At 39.6% G+C, this 21383-nt stretch overlaps 1 protein-coding gene across 4 annotated transcripts; it reads left to right on the top strand.

Moving 5' to 3' along the window:
• The first annotated feature begins 925 nt into the window (after positions 1-925).
• Positions 926-11852, top strand: LOC110535688 (protein Largen). 4 transcript variants are annotated; one of them, XR_002475294.2, is made up of 3 exons: positions 926-1714; positions 5228-6127; positions 10390-11852. XR_002475294.2 is itself a non-coding variant. In XM_021620861.2 (3 exons), exons 1-3 carry the CDS (start codon positions 1577-1579, stop codon positions 10423-10425), a joined length of 642 nt encoding a protein of 213 aa, XP_021476536.1. In that variant the 5' UTR covers positions 926-1576; the 3' UTR covers positions 10426-11852. The 4 variants fall into 4 exon arrangements, 3 of the variants coding, with proteins under 3 accessions (XP_021476536.1, XP_021476534.1, XP_021476535.1); XM_021620861.2 differs by having other exon boundaries at positions 5228-5695; XM_021620859.2 differs by having other exon boundaries at positions 5228-5959.
• The last annotated feature ends 9531 nt before the right edge of the window (positions 11853-21383 follow it).

The following is a 21383-nucleotide window of genomic DNA, read 5'->3' as shown; positions in this document are numbered from 1 at the left end:
AATAACAATGTTCTTAACTGACTTGCCTTGTTCAATAAAGGTTAGATAGAAAACAAAAAAAATTGAAATGCATTTCATATGACTACCTCATGAAGCTGGTTGAGAGAATACCAGGAGTGTGCAAAGGTGTCAACAAGCCAAAGGGTGGCTACTTTGAAGATTCTGAAATATAAAATATATTTTGATTTGTTAAACTATTTTTTGGGTTACTACATGATTCCATATGTATTATTTCATAGTTTTGATGTCTTCACTATTATTCAACAAAGTTGAAAATAGTATAACTAAAGATAAACCCTTCAATGAGTAGGTGTGTCCAAACTTTTGATTGGTACTGTGTATGTATATATATATATATATATATATATATATATATATATATATATATATATATATATATATATATATATATATATATATAAATAAAGATAAAAAAATATATATATATATGTATATATACATATATACATATATATATATATATATATATATATATATATATATATATATATTTTATTTTTTTTTAATTTCTCTGCTCCACCTGCCCTGAATGACGGGTCGCCACTGGATGTAACCCTTATTATATTAAGTGGTATTCACTCCTTATTAATGGCAAATGGCTGCATTCTTGTTCATATTTTTTCCCAGTTGTTCATGAATAAGCTTTCCATCATATTCCATCATTTTTTGCCACTAGTAGATGTGTGTACGCATGGTCTAACGTTTGCTGGGAGGTGAGCACATTCCCATGTCAAGTAAATTTTTTATAAATGCCAACTTTGCGTGAAAAATGTGCGTGCGACAGTTTGGGGTATATTTTGTACATACTGTACACAAATAAATGACGCCCCAGGTGATCTGCTTCTGCGGCGCATGCGCGGGTGTCATGCGACTACAGCTCTTAAGCGCAGCCGTATAGAGACTGTTCTCTCCCCCGAAGTCGGCTACCAAACAACACCATGGAGGCTTCGATGAAGATGCAATGTGAAAATGGAATGATTTTCACTTGTCATTTATTCAGTAATGTAACTGCAGTTTATGAATTTAACCTATACTATATCGGACTGTCGTTGTATAGAATATAAATATATTTTTGAGAGAGAATCTGATCAACGGGGATGCCTGGCGCAGCAAACGGACCGTTATGATTAGAATATTGGGCATGGATTGGATTGCTGTGTTCTATCCTATTTACCTTGTTCCTTATCATTCTGTTATCATGCTGGACCTGACTAGGCATGTTAAAAATTGTGAATTTGCAGTGCTTGCCACAAGGAAATGTGACTATCAGCATTTTGTTTTTGAGAAAATGTGAAAGGTAACAGTGGAATGATCATGAGCGACTGTCGACAAACACCTCTTCAGTATATGTTTCTTAAAGATAATATTATTTTCGTTATGCTCTGTTGCGCAAGCGTGCTCGCCGGGACGCTGTCACTGCACTTCACAACATTCTTGCGTGATGTAGCCTATAGGAATGTGAAGAAAACGGAGCAATAAAATGCATCGACAAAATGGTCTTGCTTCGCCGAAAGGATTTATTAGTGATCCTTAAAATACATTGTGCCAACGAAGAATGTCAGAGACATCAAATGCAGAATCTTCTGAAGGAGTAGTCTCCAAAGTGAAAGTAAAAAAGCAGATCAAGACAATCATGAAGGATTTGGAGACCATCCTGGGAGACTTGAGGGATGTGGCCAAAGAGCTCAAAGAGGTTAGTGGAAAAGGTTTCCTTATGTCTGGCTTAAGTGGCTTTTAGGCTGTTTGAGATGAACATACATTGTTTCTTTATTTCATGCTGGTATGGTTAGGCTATTGTTTTTCTGTTGATGGGGAGCAAAACAAGCGTGTTCTATAATAAACATCTGAAGGCTCTACGGAGGATGACAACGTAGCTGCCCCTTGTTGCGCATGCTTTGATTTAAGCGCACAAATTAATCATGATTAATTGTTCATCTTGAAGTTCCCCGGAATGGTGTTGCATTTCATTTCATCATCGTAACACAGTCTAGCCTAGGCCTACTGTTTCCATGAGATTTGTCTCCTGCCAAATTATACAGCAGCTCATCAGCACCTTTTTACAATATCCGAGTTTTGTCAGTGCTGTCATTGGGTCCAAGTTATTTAAGCTGAATAACAATTGCAATTTTACTGCATTTATTCATTCATCTCACGCTTTCTTTGTTTAATTTTAAATTCCACACATTGATCATAATAATCCTTGTTGGCTACCATCTTCCATAACCCGCAGTCTAACGTGCTTTGACATGTGGATGTTGTCAACCTATATGCTTTTGTAAGAACAGAGCTGTCCAGCCTGCTGAGGCTGAAATACTCGTCCCTATCTGACAGGTTGTCACTTGGATAAGACCTACTTACAAGATTTTTCTTACATCCTGTATTAAAATGGATATACGGCACACGTGTCCTCTGAAATAATAGTCCTCTTTCAACCGTTTCAACGAGTATTTGAATGGAATAGTAGCAGGGTCAGTGTGTTCTATTCAGGGAAGCATACACAATCTGTCAGTCTAACAACACTGCTAAAACAACCAACCTAGAGGGTTGTCAATATCAAAGCCAATATTTCAGTAAATCCCATTCTACTGCAACTCACACACTATACTGGCTGGATTCAAGCCTATGTTTAAGGGGAGCTGAACCCAGATGCTTGGCACGGAGAGAGAATCAACATGCCCTACAGCATGTGGCACTGGATACTGCAACTCTTTTTTTTTGTGGCCCACTAAATGATCAATTTATGACTGTGCATGGAGATTTCACTCTAAATGAGCTTTTCGCACCAGCCTCAGTTTAACATTCCATGAAATTTAGATGCGGATATTACTTCAATATTACTTCAATGTCATGGTTTGGCAAAGTATTGGCTGCCACTGTAATGTGAGTAGTAAAATGTTTTAATGATATGTAAATCATCTCCATAGGTCTTAATAGGTATTATGTCAGTTGTGGATTGCAAAGTCATTTCAGACTATCCCTAATAGTTTTGAACATTGTGTCTTTTGATGCATGCATATCAGTAATAAGGGTTGATTTCTAGTCAGAATTAGTAAAGATACCTAAGGGAAGATGAAGTCATTCACTACGAAGAGATGCAATTTTCACTGACTATGTACAGTGCCTTGCGAAAGTATTCGGCCCCCTTGAACTTTGCGACCTTTTGCCACATTTCAGGCTTCAAACATAAAGATATAAAACTGTATTTTTTTGTGAAGAACCAACAACAAGTGGGACACAATCATGAAGTGGAACGACATTTATTGGATATTTCAAACTTTTTTAACAAATCAAAAACTGAAAAATTGGGCGTGCAAAATTATTCAGCCCCTTTACTTTCAGTGCAGCAAACTCTTTCCAGAAGTTCAGTGAGGATCTCTGAATGATCCAATGTTGACCTAAATGACTAATGATGATAAATACAATCCACCTGTGTGTAATCAAGTCTCCGTATAAATGCACCTGCACTGTGATAGTCTCAGAGGTCCGTTAAAAGCGCAGAGAGCATCATGAAGAACAAGGAACACACCAGGCAGGTCCGAGATACTGTTGTGAAGAAGTTTAAAGCCGGATTTGGATACAAAAAGATTTCCCAAGCTTTAAACATCCCAAGGAGCACTGTGCAAGCGATAATATTGAAATGGAAGGAGTATCAGACCACTGCAAATCTACCAAGACCTGGCCGTCCCTCTAAACTTTCAGCTCATACAAGGAGAAGACTGATCAGAGATGCAGCCAAGAGGCCCATGATCACTCTGGATGAACTGCAGAGATCTACAGCTGAGGTGGGAGACTCTGTCCATAGGACAACAATCAAAAGTATATTGCACAAATCTGGCCTTTATGGAAGAGTGGCAAGAAGAAAGCCATTTCTTAAAGATATCCATAAAAAGTGTCGTTTAAAGTTTGCCACAAGCCACCTGGGAGACACACCAAACATGTGGAAGAAGGTGCTCTGGTCAGATGAAACCAAAATTGAACTTTTTGGCAACAATGCAAAACGTTATGTTTGGCGTAAAAGCAACACAGCTGAACACACCATCCCCACTGTCAAACATGGTGGTGGCAGCATCATGGTTTGGGCCTGCTTTTCTTCAGCAGGGACAGGGAAGATGGTTAAAATTGATGGGAAGATGGATGGAGCCAAATACAGGACCATTCTGGAAGAAAACCTGATGGAGTCTGCAAAAGACCTGAGACTGGGATGGAGATTTGTCTTCCAACAAGACAACGATCCAAAACTTAAAGCAAAATCTACAATGGAATGGTTCAAAAATAAACATATCCAGGTGTTAGAATGGCCAAGTCAAAGTCCAGACCTGAATCCAATCGAGAATCTGTGGAAAGAACTGAAAACTGCTGTTCACAAATGCTCTCCATCCAACCTCACTGAGCTCGAGCTGTTTTGCAAGGAGGAATGGGAAAAAATGTCAGTCTCTCGATGTGCAAAACTGATAGAGACATACCCCAAGCGACTTACAGCTGTAATCGCAGCAAAAGGTGGCGCTACAAAGTATTAACTTAAGGGGGCTGAATAATTTTGCACGTCCAATTTTTCCGTTTTTGATTTGTTAAAAAAGTTTGAAATATCCAATAAATGTCGTTCCACTTCATGATTGTGTACCACTTGTTGTTGATTCTTCACAAAAATATTTTATATCTTTTTTTTTTATATCTTTATGTTTGAAGCCTGAAATGTGGCAAAAGGTCGCAAAGTTCAAGGGGGCCGAATACTTTCGCAAGGCACTGTATATTATTATCATCACCTCAACCATGAATGTATGGGAGGCAGAGTATGTGCTTTCAGCTATTTCAATTTAATATGTCCACTATGTGTAAGTGCATACACACAGAATTAATTCTTATCTAAACAATTTAGTACTGCTAATTCATAGCCAGAGGGTTCCACTTCTGAGTCTGAATACAATTTGGTGTGTTGTGTGGGTAGTTTCCCGTTACCTTACAAATACATAATGAATCAGATAATATTGTTGTGTTGCAAGTGAATCTGGCTTGAGATTACCAAATGTTAAAAGTTATTATAATAATGTATTATTTTAATAGCCACGTTGCACATCAACAAGTGCTTCATACAGTAACATTTTGGCTGCTGCTGTATTTTGTACTCTAATAGTCTGTTACTTTGATGTCTGTCAAGCTAAATATAAGTACTGTCCATGATAGCTCTTTTTCCTTTCTACTGGTGCAGGTTGTGCATGAGATCGACTCCCTCACGTGTGACCTACAGCTGGAGGAGGCGATGACGGACAGTTCCAAGACAGACACCCTGAACAGCAGCTGTAGCAGCAGCACCACCACAGCCTCCAGCATTGACAAGATCAAGATCTACCCTGACGACGCTATCTTTAGGCCCCCGTCTGTCATCCCTGCTGTCCTGACTGTGCTGAAGAAGCCCCACCCTCCTCTGCCGCCTCCCAGGCTGACATCTATCAAAGCGGAGGAGAACAACAAGAATCCTCCATCAGGGAACCTACTAGCCAAGGCTAATGGGACTCTTATGCGCAATGAAGTTTTCACAGGGAAGCCAAACAGAGACTTATTGTACTGCATCTCAAATAGTATTCCAGAGAAAGGACGTACACCCATGCCTTTGCTACGGCATGAAGAGAGCAAATGCCACCAGGCCACCAGGGAGCGGGTCCGATTCAGTGAAAAGGTCCAGTATCACGGGTACTGCCCTGACTGTGACCTGCAATATGACGTCAATAACACAGATATACACTTACAGACAGAATTGACTGAAGAAATTAGCCATGTCCATCAGTGTTCCTCCTCCTCACCACCACCCCAGCTCCTGTTGGAAAATGGTGGCCTCAGCGTCAGCCATAGTTTCCTTCCTGCAAACTTGCCTTGTGTGCCTCATCCTAACCCTTCCTTGAAACCACAGAAAACCATCCTCCGAAAATCAACCACCACAACGGTTTGAAAATCAACCACCACAACGGTTTGATGTTAATCGCCCTTAATTAAACATTTCAAAATTGTAGTGTTCTATTTCTATTTTACGAGCTTTCTACTCCAGTCAAATGTGGATTAATCTAAACAATGAGAGAGAAAAAATAGACTATGCACAAGGAGAGAATGAATGGTGAGTTAGTGCCAACCGACAACTGTCCTTGGAGTGTAAGGGGGTTTGGCAGGGTTGGGTTGAGAGTAGTGAATTTAAATGGACTCATATTTTTGAAGCGATTCAAGAAACAGGAAGCTGTGTTAGAACATGTTATTATTTATGCTTTGGGTTAAACAAGAAACCTAGCTTTCCTCAAATCCGTCCGCTGCCCAACACACTTTCTGACAATATGGCAATGAGGTCATACCTTTTCTCACTCAATATCGCTCCACTCTCACACTTCACTTGAAGGATACAAATACTGAGCTATATTGTATGCGCAATTTTTTTTGTTAATTGGCCACAAAATCAACATTTTGCAATAGTCATCTCAGTCTCTGGATTTAAACCACATTGACAACCTATGGTTTGAATTGAATAGGGCCATCCATATGAGCAGATGAAGGATATCAAGGATCTGGAAAGATTCTCTATGGAGGAATGGTCTAGAAAGCTTTCTAACGTGTTCTCCAATCTCATAAAACATTTTAGAAAAAGTCTGTGTCGTTATCCTTGTAAGGGGAGGGTGCCTAGAGAATTATAAACAGGAGTGCCAATACATTATGACCCCTAAATTTTTGAAATTTGTTTTTATTTCTTGTTCAACAAAATGTATTTCTGAGCAATTGTATTCGTATATAAATACATACAATGCCTTCAGAAAGTATTCAAACCCCTCAACTTATTCCACATTTTATTGTGTTACAGCCTGAATTGAAAATGGTTAAACGAAACAAACACATGTCCACCCAGCTACACACAATACCCCCATACTGACAAAGTGAAAACATGTTCTTAGAAATCTTTGGACATGTATAGAAAATAAAATACAGAAATCTCACTTACATAATAAGTATTCACACCCCTGAGTCAATACATGTTAGAATCCCCTTTGGCAGCGATTACAGTTGTGATTCTTTCTGGGTAAGTCTCTACGGGCTTTGCACACCTGGATTGTACAATATTGGCCCATTTGTTCTTTTCAAAATTGTTCAAGCTCTGTCAAGTTGGTTGTTGATCATTGCTAGACAATCATTTTCAAGTCTTGCCATATATTTTCAAGCAGATTTAAGTAAAAACTGTAATTCGACCACTGTCTCCTTGGTAAGCAACTCCAATGTAGATTTGGCCTTATGTTTTAGATAATTATCCTGCTGAAAGGTGAATTCACCTCCCAGTGTCTGGTGGAAAGCAGACGGAACCAGGTTTTCCTCTGGGATTTTGCAAGTGCTTAGCTCCATTCCATTAAGTTTTGTTTATTGTGAAAAACTCCCCAGTCCTTAACAGTGACAAGCATGACACAGCCACCACTATGCTTGACAATATGGAGAGTGGTACTCAGTAATGTGTTGTATTGGATTTGCCCCAAACATAACGCTTTGTATTCAGAACAAAAAGTTTGATTTGCCACATTTTTTGCAGTACTATTTTAGTGCCTTGTTGCAAACATGATGCATGTTTTGGAATATTTTTTATTCTATACATGCTTCCTTCTTTTCACTCTGTCAATTAGGTGAGCATTGTGGAGTAACTACAATGTTGTCGATCTATCCTCAGTTTTCTCCTATCACCATTAAACTCTGTAACTGTTTTAAAGTCACAATTGGCCTCATTGTGAAATACATAAGTGGTTTTCAACTGAGTTAGGAAGGATGTCTGTATATTTGTAGTGACTGGGTATATTGATACACTCTCCAAAGTGTAATGAATAACTTCACCGTGCTCAAAGGGATATTCAATGTATTTTTTTACCCATCTACCAATAGATGCCCTTCTTTGCGAGGCATTGGATAACCTACTTGGTCTTTGTGGTTGAATCTGTATAGGTGTTGAATACTTGACTCAGGACATTTCATTTTTTCATTTTTAATTCATTTGTAAAAATGTAATTTTGCTTTGACATTATGGGGTATTGTAGGCCAGTGACAAAAATCAAAATTAAATCTATTTCAAATTCAACACAAAAAAAATGTAAAAAGTCAAGGGGTGTGAATACTTTCTGAAGGCACTGTAGCTCAGTTTTTGTATTATTTATTTTATACAGTCTTTTTTGCTCATCTTTATCAAGGCTGCCAATAATTAGGGACCTGACTGTATATAACCATTCATCAGATGTTGGTATTTTGGTCTTAATTGAATAGAACTGTAGTCAAACAGTCATACCCATGTGTGTATGTGGTAGGGCTTTACTATGTTATTATGCCATTCAAAAACGTATGAAAGGGTATGAATTCAAAGACATTTAGAACCTAAAATGGTTATTTTACCCTTTCCACAGAGGGTTCTACAGGGAACCCGAAAGGGTTCTACCTGAAACCAAAAATGGTTCTCCTATGGGGACAGCCAAAGAACCCTTTTGGAATGAATGAAATTAGGCATACCCTGGAGGTGGATGGAAATAGGGCTACCTCCTACTAGCAAGGCTTCTAATGAGCAGGACTAGGCTATTACTGTGCTGTTAGCAATCTTTCATACTGCCTTTGTACCATCATAAATGTTGACAATGCTCTAAAACCGACATGGACAAGCAGCGTGTGTTTGAAATGTGTGTGAGTGTGAACAAAGACAAAAAGTGGGGCATGAAATTTTATGTTGATGTGACTCAATGCATGATCTCTTTGCTCTAATGGACAAGCTTACTAACTGCGTTCACCATTTAGATAAGGATTTGTGCTTATTGAAGCATTTAAAAAATTAGGAATGCCATGAAGGACATAGTAATGTCAGCCCCGCAGGCTTGTGCACCTGATCACATTGATGAGATTAGTAGAAACATTTTATTCTAGAAAAATCAATGTATTTACCTTCATCAAGAAGTACAGTGCTATTGAAAATTAACAGATTAAGAACAATTTCCAGGAAATACATAAATACATAATATAGCCTACTGAAAGGAAAAGCTGAGAGATCAGTGTTGTGAGAACCTTAAAAGGGCTTCCACAAGAGTGTGCCCACACGAGCCATATAAAGAGATATCTATCGCAATGATGACTCCCACCCACCCAGCTACAAGTCTTGTATGTTCCTGGGGGTGGGAGACTATTTTAGACATGTAAAATTCTTGTGTAAAACTGGTTGTGCAAAACTCCAACATTCTATGTGACATGATTGCTTGCCGCCTGGCAAAGATAAATAGGCATAACTGTAACACAATTACAGTAGTGTCGTGCCAATCAACAATTACCTATCATATTCTGCCATATGTAGGCTGCTACTACAGTGCTAGACTAAAATTGTTAATATACTCATCATGTGTCAATGGGTTATGTCTTTCTTTGCTTCCTCAATCAAAATAAGATGAAAAGACATTAAACAAAATGAAAAGTGAAATATGGCAAGACAAATAATACAGTTTTGTGTCAGAGGCTTTCCATCTATAATGGAGATCTCAAAAGGTCATTACGATACAAAAGAGTGCTGAACTACATTATCAAACATCAGAGTGCTAACAATACATCTTGCACGTTAGGTATGGATGCTCTGTTAGATTAGTCCCCCTACTACCATATTTCACATAGGAATGGTGGAAAGGGAATGTCCTCTTGCAGTCGTTTGTGTGTTTGAGAGCGAGAGAGCGAGAGCATGAGTTTGAGAAATGTTGTTGTGAAGCAAACTTAATCAGAGATTATTATGCCCCTTTGCAGACTATTAAAAGCAGAGGCATCAGCTGCATCTCCTTTTTTTAAGGGAAAACAATATTACAATTTGGACTTGTTTATCACAGCTATGGTGACACAGCTGTCCAGATATACACTCACGAATTTGTCAAGTGTAAGAATTGACCAAGAGGCTATGAGGAATGTATGAAACCACACACGTTTAGGAAATACAGTTAGGCCTTTTATGTCACCCCAAAACTTTATGTCAGCCCAATCTTCAATCCAAGTACAAAGCATTCAAGTTGACCAACATCTGTGAGTTACAAACTGTTAGGTTCCAACAACATACAGGATTATTGATGTTGGCTATTATTCTGTTGCTGCATGCGCATGTTTTATAAGAGAATGTTCTATTTTGTTCACTCTTTTGCGATTAGATGAAAAAAAAAGGTGTACAATGCAGCCTCGAATGCTCGGAAAGGAATTGTGCAACAATTTCTAACAAAAAAAATATTTGAATTGTGATCATGTTCTTTTTTAATCTGTTCATTCCCATAGCTGCGGCTGTTTATGCAAGTTCAATTGCATTTCCTTCTTATTGTCAGAATGCTCATATGCATATTTTCCTTGTTTCCCCTGCAGGTCCTTCTGGGTAAGAGTGGAAACAACCTTCACTGACATTAAGCTGATCAACTTCAGTTCAGCATACAGTCACTGAGAACGATGCTCCCTACCTTTGACAGAACATCCCCCAGAACCCCCGAGCCATGGCCAAATAATTCATCCTCACAGAGAGAGAACATTGGAAGTCCTCAAGGCAAGGTCTTACTCACAGAGAAATATGGCAGAAGTTCAAATGTAATGTAAAAATAAGATGAAAACATTTTGTCCAAGTGGTAACTGGTTCATTTACAACTGAAATTAAGATTTTCTGTTTAGTCATAGGTTAAACTGATGTCCCCAGCATTTGGAGAACTCTTCCAGGTGGAAGTCTACTCAGTCTCAACTCCTGTTGAGAGGGCAAGAGAGAGAGAGCGCGAGCGAGAGAGGAAAAAAAACATGGTCAATATTTTAAAGCCATAATTTGAACAAGAAAAGACCCACTCAGTTACAGTTTTTTGCTCTGTGAATTGTGCTATATATGCCTTGAAAATAACATATTTGACATAAACATCCAGTGAAATCTGTTAATCTGCAGTGACTGCTCTGAAGATAGAAGCCGCAACATGGTCCTCTAACATCTATACTGTAGTAGGGTGTGAAAAACATACAGTAAATGTGTCCTTTTGCAAATCCAACATACAATATGAGGCAAGTTGAATGGCTCAGAAATTGTAATGGAGGCTGGTCACTCATTTGTGTTCAGAATATGTTGTGCATATTGAAATCTATGTTCAATGTCATGCAAGTTACTTGCAAAGATATGGCATACAGCTTTAAACAACTCTCAAAGACAGAATCATTTGCATCAAATTGTATTTGTATATATTTAGAGTAATTTTCTACAGAGATTTTAACATAAAATCTAATATTTTTGATATTCCATGGGATGAGAGTAGTATTTTGAAGAAGACTGTCATACTTTTGAAATACATTTATCTCTGCAGGGCATATGTGGAAATTCTATTTCTATAGTGAGAGAGTATTTATATAGATTTTTAAAAACATGTTATCGTTATGTTTTAGGGGTGTAAAAAAAATGTGTAGCACATGAAAGCAAACTAGATTAAACCAAATACAGTACATTGTTGTGCTCAGAGGAAGCATGATGCTGAATGAATGCACGGCTGATTCTTCATCCACCTCATCCTGTCATCACTGTGGTCTCCTATGCATTTACTGGAGAGGCTGTTGAGACATGCTGCCCCTTCCACAAACTGGAGTGCGCCTCACTTTTGCCCACCCTTAGCTGATGTGGACTTTGTGACTGTGTGTCCTTGTCTCTCTGGACTACTAATGACTTTGCTTTGAAGAGGATGGACAAAACAAACTTTGTCAATGACGTGTCGGGAAAACAATGTATACAGTATGTCCACATCTTTATGAATAATTTGTCTTTATACTTTGTGGACTTTAATACGTGAATTACAGAATAATTTCAAGTATGTGTGTTTATTGTGTTGATTTGACATTTCAATGCCTGCTTTTAAAGCTTTTTGAAAGGTCAATGACCTACAGTATATCACCCTCTGTAGGTCAAATGAAAAAGGAACTATTACTGCAAGCTACTACAATGTCATTATCTCACTGTCAGTGTTCACTTTCTAGAAGTGTAAAAGGAGAGATGCTCTGGGAAACCCAATTCCAAGTGAACAAACATAAGAGGCAAAAGGAAGAAAAACAGAATAGATATTTTAATAATAGTATTGCATGAACCATGAGCTTGTGTGATCCATCTACTGTCCCAAGTAGACCTTCAATGTAACTTCCAATGTATAGCCCGTGAATCTGCACGGACCCGGGTCTCACTAATGAATTCGTACCACACCAATCTTAGTTGAATATTTATTTACTAAAAAGCTAAAATGATGATAAAAGATAGACAAAACACATTATAGGCTATTGATTAGAACTTAGTATAACAGGCCAACACACTGTGGCGCGTGTTACCCACAATGGGAATTTCAAAAGAGAGAGAAAAAAGAAAGTACACAAGAGAAATATACATTTGGGTGAATTTGTCAGCTATGCTATTCTAACCCTAGACTTGCCCCAAACTGCCGCTCTTATGGGTCAGAATATAATGATGTAATTACGTGGGAATGATCTCCGAGGATTCTCTGAGTGGACCGTTCGGCTGTTCGATGACGCACTTCTCCTGCGCACCTCCCTGCTCGTCCTCATGATGTCAGTGTCCTTTTTGGCTTAGGAGTCTGTTCCCTCACCCTTTTCTCTGGAAGGGGTCTTCTGAGGACAGACAGATCTGTAGCTCAGAGCTCACAACATAGGAATGAAACCCTTTAGACGGTACCCCAGACAGGGCCAACCAGGCAGGATATAACCCCACCCACTTTGCCAAAGCACAGCCTCCACACCACCCGAGGGATATTAACAGACAACCAACTTACAACTCAGATGCCAGACTGAGTATAGCCCCTGAATACCCCCTCCACCTCACCTCATGAGCCCGAGGGGGCACAAAATCAAACAGGAAGATTACGTCTGTGACTCAACCCACTCAAGTGATGCACCCCTCCTAGGGACGGCATGGGAGAGCACTAGTAAGCCAGTGACTCAGACTCCGTAATAGGGTCAAAGGCAGAGTCCCAGTGGGAGCCTTCCAGGCAGAGACAGCAAGGGCAGTTCGTCGCTGCAGTGCCCTGCCGTTCACCTTCGCACCCCTGGGCCAGACTACACTCAATCATAGGACCTACTGAAGAGACAAGTCTTCAGTAAGGACTTAAAGGTTGAGACCGAGTCTGCGTCTCTCACATGGATAGGCAGATCATGCCCTGCCTCCAGCTGTTTTGGGGTTCTAGTCAGGATTCTAGCTACAAAGTAGCCTATGCTTACCTGGCAGAATATCATGATTCTTTGCATCAATCCAGTGGCCATTTGTTTTGCAAACTCCATCTCATGTGCGCTACAGAAACACCGCTAACCGAACAGTGCAACGTGCCTGCACACTTGAATTAAATGGTAACTACTAAAAAAATCTAAATTTCTTGTTTTTTTTTGCAGACCTCAAAAGTGGTCTTGTGATGTGATTTAAAACCTGTTTGGGATAGGGGGCGGTATTTTCATGTTCGGATGAAATTGTGCCCAAAGCAAACTGCCTGCTACTCAGGCCCAGAAGCTAGGATATGCATATAATTGGTAGATTTGGATAGAAACACTAAAGTTTCTAAAACTGTTAAAATTATGTCTGTGTATAAACAGAACTTATTTGGCAGGCGAAACCCCGAGGACAAACCATCCAGGAATTTTTTTTTTGAGGTGACTGTTTTCAATTGCTTTTCTATGGGAATCTAGATTTCTGAGGCATCTGGTTGCAGTTCCTAGGGGCTTCCACTAGATGTCAACAGTCTTTAGAAAGTGGTTGATGTTTTTCTTTTGAGTAATGAAGAAGTATGACTGTTCAGAATGAGTGTCGAGTCTAGTGTACTCGTGTTTGGGGCGCGCGACCTAGCGCTTGCTCCACTTTCATTTTATCCGCTATTGAACACGATTTATTCCTTCTTAAATTTTATCGATTATTTAAGTTTTAAAATACCTAAAGTTGTTTGAAATGTTTGGACCAAGATTACAGGGAATTTATTAGATAATGTGTAGTCAGGTTGGGCGAGTTGGAACCAGTATTTTTCTGAATCAAACGCGCCAAATAAATTGACATTTTGGGGATATAATGACGGAATTAATCGAACAAAAGGACCATTTGTGATGTTTATTTGAGATATTAGAGTACCAACAGAAGACGATCTTCAAAGTCAAGGCATTAATTATATAGTTATTTCTGAGTTTTGTGTTGCGCCTGGCGGGTTGAAATATGATTGTCATGTGTTTGTTTGATGGGGTGCTGTCCTCAGATAATAGCATGGTTTGCTTTCACCGTAAAGCCTTTTTGAAATATGACAGGGTGGCTGGATTAACAGGAAGTTAAGCTGTATTTTGGTGTATTGCACTTGTGATTTTATGAAAGTAAAATTTTCTAAAAATGCATTATGAATTTTGCGTTATGCAATTTCACCAGATGTTGTCGAAACGTTCCGCTAGCGGAACTCCTAGCAGTAAAAGGTTTTATTAAGCATTGTTATGAACTTGTTGATTTGAGAGCAAAAGTTTGGAACCACCAAGACTCTTCCTAGAGCTGGCCGCCCGGCCAAACTCAGAAATCGAGGGAGGAAGATCCTTGGTCAGGGAGGTGACCAAGAACCCAATGGTAACTCTGACAGATCTCCAAAGTTCCTCTGTGGAGATGGGAGAGCCTTCCAGAAGGACAACCATCTCTGCAGCACTCCACCAATCAGGCCTTTATGGTAGAGTGACCAGAGGGAAGCCCCTCCTCAGTAAAAGGCATATGACAGCCCGCTTGGAGTATGCCAAAAGGAACCTAAAGGACTCTCAGACCATGAGAAACAAGATTCTCTGGTCTGATAAAATCAATATTTAACTCTTTGGCCTGAGTGCCAAGCGTCACGTCTGGAGGAAAGCTGGCACCATCACTACGGTGAAGCATGGTCATGGCAACATCATGCTGTGGGGATGTTTTTCAGCGGCAGGGACTGGGAGACTAGGAAGGATCGAGGGAAAGATGAGCAGAGCGAAGTACAGACGGATTCTTGACGAAAATCTGCTCCAGAGCAATCAGGATGTAGTGGATTAAGATGAATCCAATTCAAAAAAACATATCTTTTAACTGACAGATTTTATGTTTTTTATTTTTTATTATGCTAATTAGAATTCCGCGGGGGTGTGGACATCAACTTTAGTCTTATTTCAAACCAACTTGCATAAACCTGAAACGGACCCTTACCTTAAACCTAACCTTAACCAAACCCTTAACTCTGACCCTAACCCTTACCACATTTTTTCAAATAAATTCTGTCCTTATAGCCTTTTCCAATTGACACACTCCTCGAGCACTTATCCAGTTATTGGTCTTCGGATTAAGGAAGGAGAGGAGAGGCCATTGACTTCCATTGAAGCAGAAAAAAATTGGGAGTGGGATGTTGACCCCCAGAGGTCCGATGTCTCGTTTCCTCTTCTGTCTCTGGCTTCAACAACACTGCAAGGTATGATAAAAAACCCTGATGGACATGGGACAACTGCCATACCAAATTTAAAATAAATACGATTTTTAATTACCAACGTAGCATAAAGTAGGCTACCCTGTTTTACAGTGAGCAAACTGCACTTTCTGAAGTTGGATAATTTTACTGTCTGGACCAAAAACATTTAGCTATGCAGATAGTATGGGCAGCAAATTAAAGTTGTTGTGACCTTTGTCTTTTTTCTACTTTTCCTGATTGGATTGACTAGCTAACAATGGGGTGTGTTCATTACGCTGATTATGTGCCTAACATACTCCCTTAACTATCGACTACTAACAGTAGCTCTAACCATAACCATAACCCTTATTCTAACCCTAAACGTAACCATTGCCCTAGCCTTGTCCCTTACACTAACCTTTATTCTAATTCAGCATAATCCCAAATGCGGTCCTGGGGACCCCAAGGTGTGCCTGTTTTGTTTTTTGCCGTAGCACTGCACAGCTGATTCAAATAATCACAGCTTGATGATTAGTTGATTATTTGAATCAGCTGTGTAGTTCTAGGGCAAAAAACAAAATGTGCACCCTTTGGGGTACCCAGGACTGAGTTTGGAAATGCTAGTCTAATCTAAACTAAGCAAGCTAAACCAGGAAAGGTTAAGATAACATTATACCTGAAACATTCATGTGTGAGTCGAGAGTGTAGCTACAGTATACCTCCACTGCGTATTGGGTGTTCTAGGCAACAACAAAAAAGCTGTGGTGTGAAATTATAATTTGTTTCTGAAATGACAGTAACATTTTGCAGTATACTATTTTCTGTTTCAACTCCAGCAGAAGGCGAGAAGAGGGATGTTGAATTCTGAGCTCCAAGGCTGTTGTTGTGAGGTTAAACTGGACTGTGAAGGATTCACTTACTGGATATGAGATAGACCTATGAGGATACACCTCGTCTACATCCAGTTTTTGACACACCAATTGACTGGAAATGGTGTTAAATGTAAAAGCACATTTTTGCACTCTAACCCTGTAGTAGCCTAATACTTAAAAAATGCATCACTGAAAAGACTTGTCTGAACATGTGAAAGTTACTGTATGTGGCAGAGCACTCGCCTTCACCTGCCCAATCATATTACGTCAATGCCATTAGTCTAAGTGGCTCTAGCTAGCAGAGACCGTTACAGTCACCTCTTGCATGACCCCAGGCATCTCGTAAACAAATCCAAATAATTCAAGACGTTGCACTACACTACTTGAAACCTACAAATGGGTAGATAGGGTGTTTGTTTACAGTAGTCTAATCCTAGACGCCTCTAAACCGTATTGTGAAAGATGTTCACCTAAATAACTAATACATAATCTTATTGGCGAGTTTGACTAGTAACCAGATGCTGTATTGTACTTTTTACATTTTTATTATGGACTCCCCTGTGGAGGAAGAGTAATGAAGCTGAACGAATGTAGTGTGGCTCACTATGCCACCTGCGTCGCCGCCAGACATGATGGGCTTTCTGTTCAAGAAGGGGGAGTGGAACACAGCCTACCACAGGCGCTGGTTCATCCGGAAGGGCAACATGCTGTTCTACCTTGAGGAGTGTGAGAGCCAGGAACCCATCGGTGTCATCGTGTTGGAGTGCTGCACCGTGATGCTCTGCAAGTCAGCTGAAGAGCTCACCTTCACCATCAAGGGGAACAGAAATGGGAACAGGGGGGGTGGAGCGATGTGGTCAGGCCGCCGCGCAGTGCGGGTGCGTCTCTCTCCTGAGTTTTGCTTCTCCACATTTCAGGACTGGTACAGAAAATAGGTTGCTGAACTGAGGGTGGAGTGGCTTCAGAGCTAGTTAGGTGCCCCTCCCTCCCACCTCACAGCCCAACATTAGAAAGGGTACTTGTCACCTCGCACAAATTGTTTCACCCCAAAATACCTTGATTTTAATGTCAGAGAGTATGTCCTTGTAATTCCAAACACTGTCTTGGGGCAGTCTGGGAAGCTGGCTGGCTTGCTAAAAGCAGCACTTTCCTGGTAGTTTTAGCTGTCATGGGCCATCTGTAATATGATGTGTTGTCATAGGACTTTACTGTCACTTAATTTTATATAAGACTATTGTATTTCAAAGAAAAGCTTTGTATTTACACATTTCTAGTTATTTTGTATTTTTTTAATCTTAAACTACAATAGAATCAACTATTTTATCACGTTTTATATAATTGTTTTCTACCATTTCTCTAAACACAAAGGATGACTCCTGAATGTTACTGAATTGAGTATATCCGACAGATGATAGAAATCAGTATATCGGTATGTACAGTACCAGTCAAAAGTTTGGACACACACACATCAAGGGTTTTTCTTTATTTCACTATTTTCTACAAAATATATTTTATATTTGAGATTCACCCTTTGCCTTGATGACATCTTTGCACACTGTTGGCATTCATGAGGTAGTCACCTGGAATGCATGTCAATGAACAGGTGTGCCTTGTTAAAAGTTAATTTGTGGAATTTCTTTCCTTATTGCGTTTGAGCCAATCAGTTGTGTTGTGACATGGTAGGGGTGGTATTGAGAAGATAGCACAATTTGGTAAAAGACCAAGTCCGTATTATGGCAAGAACAGCTCAAATAAGCAAAGAGAAACGACAGTCCATCATTACTTGAAGACATGAAGGTCAGTCAATCCAGAACATTTCAAGCACTTTGAAAGTTTCTTCATGTGCAGTCGCAAAAACTATCAAGCGCTATGATGAAACTGAATCTTCTGAGGACCGCAACAGGAAAGGAAGACCCAGAGTTACCGCTGCTGCAAAGGATAAATTCATTAGAGTTAACTGCACCTCAGATTGCAGCCCAAATAAATGCTTCACAGAGTTCAAGTAACAGACACATCTCAACATCAACAGTTCAGAGGACTGCATGATTTGCTTCACATTTTTTGGGTTACCATGTAGTTTTCATAGTTTTGATGTCTTCACTATTATTCTACAATGTACAAAATAGTTTAAAAAATTAAGAAAAACCCTGGAATTCGTAGGTGTGTCCAAACTTATGACTGGTACTGTACTATGTTGAAAATATGCATATTATGATGTTTTACCAGAAGTCTTGAAACGGGGACCATTGAAGAATGAACACGGTTTCATTAATTCTTTAAACCACAATGATTATGCTCATGTTATGGATTATATATTTTGGAAATTGTTCTCTCTCTGCTTGCTTGTCTGTGCCTTATGATTTTCCTCCCAAACATTGACAATTCGACACACAATATTGGTCCGTCTAATAATGACAGTGTACCCTCTGCCTTCATCTCTGTTTTTGCCAAAGCCACATCCCAGTGCAATTTTGTTAATTTGTGACATTTAGCCAGATTTAACGCAAAGTGTTATCATTAGTACCTTTAAAAAATACATACAGTGGGGCAAAAAAAGTACTTAGTAAGCCACCAATTGTGCAAGTTCTCCCACTTCAAAAGATGAGAGAGGCCTGTAATTTTCATCATAGGTACACTTCAACTATGACAGACAAAATGAGAGAAAAAAAAATCCAGAAAATCACATTGTAGGATGTTTACTGAATTTATTTGCAAATTATGGTGGAAAATAAGTATTTGGTCAATAACAAAAGTTTCTCAATTCTTTGTTGTATACCCTTTGTTGGCAATGACAGAGGTCAAACGTTTTCTGTAAGTCTTCACAACGTTTTCACACACTGTTGCTGGTATTTTGGCCCATTCCTCCATGCAGATCTCCTCTAGAGCAGTGATGTTTTGGGGCTGTTGCTGGGCAACACGGACTTTCAACTCCCTCCAAAGATTTTCTATGGGGTTGAGATCTGGAGACTGGCTTAGGCCACTCCAGGACCTTGAAATGCTTCTTACGAAGCCACTCCTTGTTGCCCGGGCAGTGTGTTTGGGATCATTGTCATGCTGAAAGACCCAGCCACGTTTCATCTTCAATGACCTTGCTGATGGAAGGAGGTTTTCACTCAAAATCTCACGATACATGGCCCCATTCATTCTTTCCTTTACATGGATCAGTCGTCCTGGTCCCTTTGCAGAAAAACAGCCCCAAAGCATGATGTTTCCACCCCCATGCTTCACAGTAGGTATGGTGTTGTTTGGATGCAACTCAGCATTCTTTGTCCTCCAAACACGACGAGTTGAGTTTTTACCAAAAAGTAATATTTTGGTTTCATCTGACCATATGACATTCTCCCAATCTTCTTCTGGGTCATCCAAATGCTCTCTAGCAAACTTCAGACGGGCCTGGACATGCACTGGCTTAAGCAGGGGGACACGTCTGGCACTGCAGGATTTGAGTCCCTGGCGGCGTAGTGTGTTACTGATGGTAGGCTTTGTTACTTTGGTTCCAACTCTCTGCAGGTCATTCACTAGGTCCCCCCGTGTGGTTCTGGGATTTTTGCTCACCATTCTTGTGATCATTTTGACCCCACGGGGTGAGATCTTGCGTGGAGCCCCAGATCGAGGGAGATTATCAGTGGTCTTGTATGTCTTCCATTTCCTAATAATTGCTCCCACAGTTGATTTCTTCAAACCAAGCTGCTTACCTATTGCAGATTCAGTCTTCCCAGTCTGGTGCAGGTCTACAATTTTGTTTCTGGTGTCCTTTGACAGCTCTTTGGTCTTGGCCATAGTGGAGTTTGGAGTGTGACTGTTTGAGGTTGTGGACAGGTGTCTTTTATACTGAGAACAAGTTCAAACAGGTGCCATTAATACAGGTAACGAGTGGAGGACAGAGGAGCCTCTTAAAGAAGAAGTTACAGGTCTGTCAGAGCCAGAAATCTTGCTTGTTTGTAGGTGACCAAATACTTATTTTCCACCATAATTTGCAAATAAATTCATTAAAAATCCTACAATGGGATTTTCTGCATTTTTTTTTCTAATTTTGTCTGACATAGTTGAAGTGTACCTATGATGAAAATTACAGGCCTCTCTCATCTCATTTTTAAGTGGGAGAACTTGCACAATTGGTGGCTGAGTAAATACTTTTTTTTGTTTTTTTGTCATGTAGGACAAGGAATAACGAAAAGATTTGTGACCTGCTAAACAATACTCTTGTATTGATTTCTTCTAGAGAAGGATGGACTGTGAGGCTGAAGGTGGTGATACAGATGTGATTATGACTAACCCTCATTGTTGCTGGGTGAAAGATGATCAGTTGTAATTTACAATTTTTTAAATTATTATTACATTAATTTCTCTGGCACTAGGAGATCATTTTTGTACTTACTGATTATATACCTAGTTAGATTTCCCTTTTTAATTACATGATATTTGGAGTATGTCAAATTATCGGATGAGACATTGCAAATATCTGTTAAGGTCCCTCAATCGAGTAGTACATTTCAAGCACAAATTCAACCACAAAGACCAGGGAGGTTTTTCAATGACTCGCAAAGAATTGCACCGATTGGTATATGTGTAAAAAAAAATAAAAAAAAACAGATGCTGAATGTCCATTTGAACATGGGGAAGTTATTAATTACACCCAGTCACTACAAAGATACAGGCATCCTTCCTAACTCAGTTGCTGGAGAGGAAGAAAACTGCTCAGGGACTTCACAATGAAGCCAATCGGGATTTTAAAACAGTTAAATAGTTTCATGGTTGTGATATGAGAACTGAGGATGGATCAACAGTATTGTAGTTACTCCACAAAACTAACCAACAGAGTGAAAAGAAGGAAGCCTGTATAGAATACATATATTCCAAAATCCTGTTTGTAACCAGGCACTTAGGTAATACTGCATAAAATGGAGCAAGGATATGCACTTTTTGTCCTGGATACAAAAGGTTATGTTTGGGGCAAATCCAATACAATACATCACTCAGTATCACTCATCATATTTTCAAGTATGGTGGTGGCTGCATCATGTTATGGATATGCTTGTCATTGGCAAGAACTAGG

This window comes from Oncorhynchus mykiss, chromosome 11 (genome assembly GCF_013265735.2).
Source record: "Oncorhynchus mykiss isolate Arlee chromosome 11, USDA_OmykA_1.1, whole genome shotgun sequence".
In the NCBI taxonomy this organism is placed as follows: domain Eukaryota; kingdom Metazoa; phylum Chordata; class Actinopteri; order Salmoniformes; family Salmonidae; genus Oncorhynchus; species Oncorhynchus mykiss.
Note: the sequence above shows the minus strand (reverse complement) of the source record. Positions and strands in the feature narration are given on the sequence as shown.